We start from the raw sequence: 8,301 nt of genomic DNA on the forward strand, positions 1-8,301 counted from the left end.
TCCAAAACCAACTAGGGGTGGCACTAGATGCACTTATAACTAGGGTTAAACCTTGGCCAGCACGGCCTCGTCAACGCTGCCGTGGCCGCGGGCAGCACCGGCTCATCTGCGTTTCCTTGGATGGCGCTGCCCGACCCGCCCCGCGCGTCGGCGACGCAGCCGATGCCCGGCTTTCACGTCTACTCGCAGGCATCCCGACTCTTTGGGGAGTGCTCGCCCGAGGTGAGCGTGGTGGCGCCTTCCATGCCCGTGCCTGCGCCCATCGACCTCAACGCCACACCGGTGGCCGGTAGCTCATCATCCGGAGGGGCAAGGAAACGCGCGCAACACATGCCATCCGACGTGTTGTTGGGCGCACACAACCTGTTCGACGGAATGCTGGCCTCCGGCGATGACGACTACACGCAAAACATCATCTTCAAGGGTGGTGCACAAGCCGCTGGCGGCTGGCTATGATCCCGACGAGACACAAAGCTAGGATGGCCGAGGGTCATTCACGTCGTCCACCTTTGATCAAGATCAGGTCGCCTTCATGCATGATCAGGTCGGCGTGGACCTGGATGGCTTCCCGCTCGACCACGAGTTTCTAGAGGACTACGGTCTCGAGGAAGAGGATGAGTTGGACATCGAAGGGGAGCCTTTGTTCGAGGACGAGCTCGCCAACCAAGCCGCCGGGGGAAAGCCGAAGCGCAAGAGTAGGCGGACCAAGGCGGCCGAGGACAAGCTTCTTTGTTAGTGTTGGAGGGACATTGGGCAAGACCCCAGGACTGGCGCCGAACAAAAGGCATCAACCTTTTGGACTCGTATCCATCGTGAGTTCCATGAGTGCAAGAAGTTTCCACCATACCAAATGCAAAGCATGCGCGCATGGGTGTCCATTTCGAAGCGTTGGAAGGTGATCCAACAAGAGTGCAACAAGTTTTGTGCCACTCTTGAGAGCGTCAAGGCACGCCCCGTGAGCGGCATGCAAGATATGGTATGCTGGCAAGCGGCCCTCTTTTGTGACATTCCGTTTATGCTTGCATGTCCATTTCCATATCCATTTGCCAATATGCTTGCATGCAATTAGTTTGTAGGCATTCCAAGCTTTGGAGGCATTCAAGGTCCAACACGATGGCAAGTGCTTCAACCTCTTCCATTGTTGGAGGATCATCAAAGACGAGAAGAAGTTCAAGGCGCAATATGCCGCCCTCAAATCGCGTGGGGGGAAGAAGGCCGAGGAGGAAGACGGCGAGAAGCCACGGCCGCGGGGGAAGGCCAACTCCAAGAAGGAGGACAAGCAGGATGCGACGTCGAACCCTTGATCGCAAGCGTGGAGGGCATGATGACCAAGAAGGACTTGAGGGAGGAGGAGTGCCGGCGATACAAGGAAGAACAAATGAACGCCTTCATGGAGATCCAAAGAAGGTGGTTTGACATGGAGGTGGAGAAGCAAGCAAGATGCTTGAGATGGAGGCGGAGAAGCAAGCCAAGATGCTAGAGATCGAGGCCACCAACGCCAAGACCAAGGCGAAAGAAGTGGCTCTCGCGAGCATGATGACGGGGGTGGAGATCATGAAGGTGCACCTAAACACCGTGTCGCCAAGGAAGAGGCCGTGGTTCGAGAAGATGCAGGCCGGCATGCTCAAGTTTGACGACAAGTGATCTATGGAGGCGAGCGCCATTTTTTTGTATGCCGGCAAGTGTGCTGGCATGACCACGACCGCGATGGCATGGTCGAACTCTCCCGCCCCTTTTTTGTGTGCTGACATGTGTGCTGGCCGCAGGCAAGTGCGCCAGCTGAACTGTGTGCTGTTTTTCTGAAGCTGGCATTGTATGCTGGCACTGGCATGGTGCCAGCACGAACTTCGGGCGACGACATGGCCACTGCCATGATCTATGGCCGCGGGCCTTTTTCGAAATATGCGTGCGGACATGAAATGGGTCACCACCGTTGAGCGCACTGCCTACCCAAATCTTAAAGAGGGCGGACACCGAACGGGCGGCCGACCCAAACGGACAAAAAACGGAATTGGGTCGACGCATTGGAGTTGCTCTTATTGCCTTTTTCAGTCACCCACAAGTTGCACACTGAGCGACAAACCAACAAAACTTGCACTAGATCACCATCTGCTTTGTGAAGTATAAAGGGCAGGGCCATAAAAAGGGCTAAAGCCTAAAAGGACTCAGCAAGTTCGGTGCTGAAAGAATATGCTAAGGCTATCCCCTTCCAGCAAGCCTACAAAAAGACCAACGCTCCCTCTCAAGCTAATCCATTGTACCATTACATCTCGCGCTATCACCATCTGAGAGCCAGCCTCCTAGCATCGATTTGCCATGGTCTTCATCTTCATCCTCTGCTCTCAAATATGTCCGAGAAGCCGCGGATGATGGGCAGAACGCCGTGCTGAAAAGCCTCAAGCTCGTAGGGCAACCAAGCATCTTTGGCAGATATTACAGCATCTCCTGAGCTCATCTCTATTTTTTTCATGTAAACTTCTATGTTGGAGAGTTATTGGTTACCTGTTGGTTAAACTAGTAGTACTGTTTGTATGTTCATTTCCCTCCCCTTTGTGTTGTTGAGCACTTGAGCGTATGAAGACTGTTGGTACTTAGTAGTGATACTTGTTTTCAGTCAATTCAAGAACTCTGTTTCTCGTGTGCTGCTTGGGCTCTGCATAATATTTTTAGTGGCATTTCATTAACAATCATCAGGAAAGGTAAGCCACTATGGCAGTATCATATATCTGCCTCTCTATGCAAAACATGACTAAAACTGTTGCTTAAAACTGGTAGAGCATCAACAATCACGACTGTCCAATTTTGATCCCCAAACGTGATTGTAGATGCTCCTATTGTTCTCTGAATGTTTACTTCTGAAATTGTACACACTGTGGGTATGTATAGGCTCATCTCATCTCATGGCTGGCTATTGAATGAAGCATTATAAAACAGAGTCTAGACATCCATTAAGCGCAATGCAGAATTCTGACAGCAACCACCAACCAAACTTTTCACTAACAAGGAGAAAAATTCAGGACAAGTTTGGACTATCATGTCCAAGTTTATTCTCACATACCTACTTTTCATGACTAACAAGGAGAGGAATTCAGCCAGCAACCACCAACCAAACTGACCTGAAATCCTGAACCGAACACGGGCCAGGCCAGGTCCTACTCGGCGGCCTTAGGCTTGGAGAACTCGGAGATGCCGCTCCCCTCGATCCACTTCTCCCAGTTCCTCCCGTCCGCCTTCCTGTACTCGACGTGCGCCAGGGTGCCGGGGTCGACGCAGGCCGCGGTGATGGCGACGCCGTCGGGGTTGGACCTCGGGATGTAGAAGGAGGTGATCCCGCACACCTTGCAGAAGGTGTGCTTGGCCGTGTGGGTGCCGAAGGTGTAGGTGGTGAGGAAGTCGCCGGCGCCGGGCTGGAGCGCGAACTTGTCCTTGGGCACGACGAAGTGGGTGTTCCCCCGCATGGAGCAGTCGGAGCAGTTGCAGACCCACGCCACCACGCTCGCCGGCGCCTCCACCTGCCACCGCACGCGCCGGCAGTGGCACCCGCCGCTGTGGACGACCTCCGGCTCCGAGCTCATCGTGGGCTTTGGGTTGTTGCCCGGTTGGTCTTCTTGGGCAGAGAGGGAATGGGGGATATGGATGGGCTCTTGCTCGAGAGAAAGAAAGGAGGAGATGCTGGGAACAGGCGTAGAAACTTGTCGCTCGTCGGGTTCACTGGTTTGTTTAGCTGCGCCGGGCTGATGCTACGTGCTCCTCGCAAAGCTAGACACTCATCAGCGGTGACACGTACCCCTCAGAAAAAATAATCAGCGGTGACACGACCGAAGCGGCGCGGAAAGCGGGGTGCAAGGTGCCGGCTGCGGCTGGCCAGCGACCAATGGGCCCGGTAGAGTAGTGGCCCAGTTGGCCGAAGGTTCCGTGAAAGAGGCCCCTCGACTGCTCTGCTCCCTGATCCCAAAAAAAGAAAACTGCTCTGCTCCCTGTCTCAGACACCAGTTCCATTAGTGAATCGCAGTTGAAGTATATGCTTTACATTTACAGTAGGCCGTCATGTTAGGTAAGATCTTTCCTGTGATCTGTTTTCGTCCTTGTAATATTACCGACGGTTTAATAAAGCTTCGTGAGATGATTTAATTTTTTTAGTGAATCACATGTGCGAAATCCTAGCTGGCCGGAAGCCGGTGGTGTTTAAATCATTTTGTTAGAGCCAGAGCAATGGAAAAAGAGAGATGGTCGTGCAACACATGGTACATTGACTACCTGGGGTTACACAACTTATATACAGAGTCCTCAACTAACTAACTCAAGGCTAGCCTAAAGACTAGGAAACTGAATACACACAACACACACGTTCGCTGACACCCCGCCATAGTCGTATCTTCGCTGCTTGGCAGCACACAAAGTCTGGATCGAAAAGTCTGAAAGACGGATGTTGTCAAACCCTTGGTCATGATGATGGCGAGCTGTTGTGTTGTAGGAACATGTACAATGCAAAAGTCGTCGATTTCTATCTTTTATTTGAAGAAATGGATATCGAGCTCAATGTGCTTGGCCCTCCGGTGATAAACTGGGTTTGTGGGCATGTACATGACCGATATGTTGTCGCAAAAAACAATGGTAGCCTTCGGTGTGGAGCAGCCTAGTTCATTGAGGACCTGCTTGAGTCAAACACAATCTGCAACGGCGTTCACGACGGCTCGATACTTTGTTTCTGCGCTCGAGCGAGAGACAATGGCTTGCCTCTTAGATGACCAACTGACAAGTGTTGTGCCAAGATACATGCAATAACCGCGGGTGGAACGATGAGTATTGGGACAACCTCGCGTCAGAGTAGGCCACAATCTCGGTCTATGGCGAGGTCGAAAGCAGAAGACCATGAGTGGTGGTGCCTCAAACATACCGCAATATGCATTTGAGGATGGCGAGATGGCTGTTGCGAGGATCATGCATGTGTAAACATGCCTGCTAGACAGCGTATGCGAGGTCATGACGCGTCATAGTGAGGTATTGCAGACTGTCGGCGAGGCTCCAATATGTCGAGGGGTCATCCACGGGACCGCCAGCATCGACAGCAACTTTAGGGGTGGTGTCGACTGGAGTTGCTGCGGGATGGCATTGGGACATGCCTGCTCGGTGAAGGAGTTCCTCGGCGTACTGAGCTTGGTTGAGAAAGAAACCGAGTGATGTACGTTCGACCCGGATGCCGAGGAAGTAGTGGAGGGCGCCCATATCCTTCATGGTGAACTCGTGCCGGAGTTGATCAACGAGCTTGCAAAGGAGAGGTGTGGAGGAAGTGATACGTCTCCAACGTATCTATAATTTTTTTATTGTTCCATGCTATTATATTATCAATCTTGGATGCTTTATATACACTTTCAATCAATTAGGGACTAACCTATTAACTTAGTGCCCAGTGCCAGTTGTTGTTTTTTTGCTTGCTTTTGATTTCGCAGAATATCAGTACCAAACGAAGTCCAAATGCCACAAACATTTTTGGAGATTTTTTTTCTGGACAAAAGAGAAACTAGAAGCTTTGGGAGAAGACCAGATGATGAACCGTGGGCCCACAAGGCATCCAGGACGCGCCCGGGGGTAGGCGCGCCCTGGTGAGTAGTGGGGCCCATGTGGCTCCATTTGACTTAACTCCGCCTCTATAAATTCTCTAAAATCTTGAAACCAACAGAGGAGTCCATGAAATACTCTTTTCGCCGCCGCAAGTTCCAGAACCATAAGATTCCATCTAGAGGCCTTTTCCGACACTCTGCCGGAGGGGGATTCGATCATGGAGGGGGCTCTACATCATCCTTGCCGCCCTCCGATGATGCGTGAGTAGTTTACCACGGACCTATGGGTCCATAGTTAGTAGCTAGATGGCTTTTTCTCTATATTTGATGTAATAACTTTTTGTGGTGTGTTTGTTGGGATCCAATGAATTGTGAGTTTATGTTCAGATCTATCCATAAATATTATTTGAGTTTTCTCTAAACTCTTTTATGCAGGATTGTTATAGCCTCGTATTTCTTCTCCGATTTACTGGTTTGGTTGGCTAACTAGATTGATTGATCTTGCCATGGGAAGATGTGCTTTGTAATGGGTTCAATCTTACGGTGCTCAATCCCAGCGACAGAAAGGGACATGACACATATGTATCGTTGCTATTAAGGGTGAAACGATGGGATTTATTTCATATGTGAGTTTATCTTGTCTACATCATGTCATCTTGCTTAAGTCGTTAATCCTTTTTCGATGAACTTAATACATTAGATGCATGCTGGATAGCGGTCAATGTGTGGAGTAATAGTAATAGATGTAGAATCGTTTCAGTATACTTGTCTTGAACGTGATGTCTATATACATGATCATTGCCTTCGATATCATCATAATTATTTGCTTTTTATCAATTGTCCAACAGTAATTTGTTTACCCACCATATGTTATTTCTTGGGAGAAGCCTCTAGTAAAAACTATGGCCCTCGGGTCTATATTTTATCATATATTAAAACCAAAATAGTTTGCTGCATTTTTTTTTATTTTTTTTGTATTTTTGTCTGATCTATCTATCAAAAGCTATACAATTTAATATTGTCTGTAACCGTCAAGGGATTGACAACTCCTTGCTCGCATTGGGTTGCAAATATTTATTGTTTGTGTGCAGGTGTTGTTCACAAGTCATTGCTTGGTTCTCCTACTAGATTGATAACCTTGGTTTCATAAACTGAGGGAAATACTTATCTCTACTGTACTACATCATCTTCTCCTCTTCGGGGAAATCCCAGCGCAGCTACAAGTAGCAGGAAGAATTTCTGGCGTCGTTGCCGGGGAGACATCATCAACAACTATCAAGTACCTTTGCATAAACTTTCATCTCCTTGCATTTACATTATTTGCCATTTGCCTCTCGTTTCCATCTCCCCACACTTCTATTTTTTTTACAAAAATACAAAAATATTTTTCGTTTGCCTTTTTGTGTGTTGTCTTGTTTGCTTGCTTTGAAATTATCATCATGATTCCCGCAAAAAAAAGAAATTATCATCATGAGTGTTTTTGGTATGGCTGAAATGGATGATGGTAAAACTCCTAAAGTTCAAAGTTCTACTAATCTTGATGCTAAAACTTTTGTGTTGGGACAAGGGAATGTTATAGGAAAAATTGCCATCCAAGAATTCTTTAATTGCATTGGAACTTTGACTTGTGATGATGCTCCTATACTTAAAAGAACCAAAAATTATGCCGAGGCTATTTCTGCACTTGTTCTTAAACTAGAGAGAAGATTTATTCGCACTCATCCTACTTTGCAAAGATTGTTTTATGAGTTGTCTGCTATTAAAAAACCCTAGAGCTAAAAAGATACCTACCATTGTCCTCATGAACGAAATTGATCACATAGTGCGGGAAGGCAGCGAGATCTTTGATTTTTATGGTATGAACCATGAAAACCGGTGATAGATGAGATCCTTTATAATAGTGATTACTTGTTGAGGTATTTATTCCGCAATGACCATCTATTTGATTAGAACACTAAAAAGGAAGTCCCTCCTTTAAATATAATCCAGCAAGTTTTAATAGTGTTAATAGTCAATACTCTTGGATTGTAGCTTGTAATCAAGGGGGATTGGCGGATGGACAAATTGCTAATGCTAAAATTTCTATGGATGATGTGTTTCATATTACCTTTGAAAAACCTCCCGAGGAAAACACATCTTTGAATGAAAAGAAGAAAGATGACAACACTTGAAACTATGCATTATGCCTAGCTAGGGGCGTAAAACAATAGCGCTAGTTGGGAGGCAACTCAATAGTTATCTGTTAATTTTTTATTCATTTGCTGTTTTTAATAAGCACACAATTATTTTGCTGTTATGATTGAGTTCTAGTGTTTTAATTAGTGTTTGTGCTAAGCAAAGCCTTTGGGATGATTCGGATGATAGTTGTTCTGATTCTGTGCATTAACAGAAAATTTTGCATCTAGTAGAAGAATTGTTAAAATTTGTTGGAGTGTGATACAATTCTGACTCTTTACACATGATTGATATACAAATTTCCCATGTTGTTCTAATTTTACAGAATTTTTGAAGTTACAGAAGTATGGTCAATGTTCAGATTGCTACAGACTATTCTGATTTTGATGCATTGTTTTGCTTGTTTTGATAAGACTATGGATTATATCTGGGGTTATAAACCTTGGAGAAGTTAGAATCATCAGCTATAATGCAACAACAAAATATGAATGGGTTTGCAACACTACTTAAAGTAGTGATTTGCTTTTTTATACTAACGGATCTCATGAGGTTTTGTTGAGTTTTG

At 46.8% G+C, this 8,301-nt stretch overlaps 1 protein-coding gene across 1 annotated transcript; it reads right to left on the reverse strand.

Moving 5' to 3' along the window:
• Nucleotides 1–2,542: 2,542 nt before the first annotated feature.
• Nucleotides 2,543–3,733, reverse strand: LOC119309332 (centromere protein V-like). Its single transcript, XM_037585356.1, has 2 exons — nucleotides 3,117–3,733; nucleotides 2,543–2,653 (listed from the first exon to the last, which is right to left on the reverse strand). The coding sequence occupies exon 1, from the start codon at nucleotides 3,573–3,575 to the stop codon at nucleotides 3,153–3,155; it is 423 nt and encodes a 140-aa protein (XP_037441253.1). The 5' UTR covers nucleotides 3,576–3,733; the 3' UTR covers nucleotides 2,543–2,653; nucleotides 3,117–3,152.
• Nucleotides 3,734–8,301: the final 4,568 nt, after the last annotated feature.

The sequence above is a fragment of the Triticum dicoccoides genome, chromosome 5B (genome assembly GCF_002162155.2).
Source record: "Triticum dicoccoides isolate Atlit2015 ecotype Zavitan chromosome 5B, WEW_v2.0, whole genome shotgun sequence".
Taxonomy (NCBI): domain Eukaryota; kingdom Viridiplantae; phylum Streptophyta; class Magnoliopsida; order Poales; family Poaceae; genus Triticum; species Triticum dicoccoides.

Coding starts and splice junctions, on each gene's coding strand:
- LOC119309332 (XM_037585356.1), bottom strand. CDS start 3,575: ATGAGCTCGGAGCCGGAGGTCGTCCACAGCGGCGGGTGCCACTGCCGG.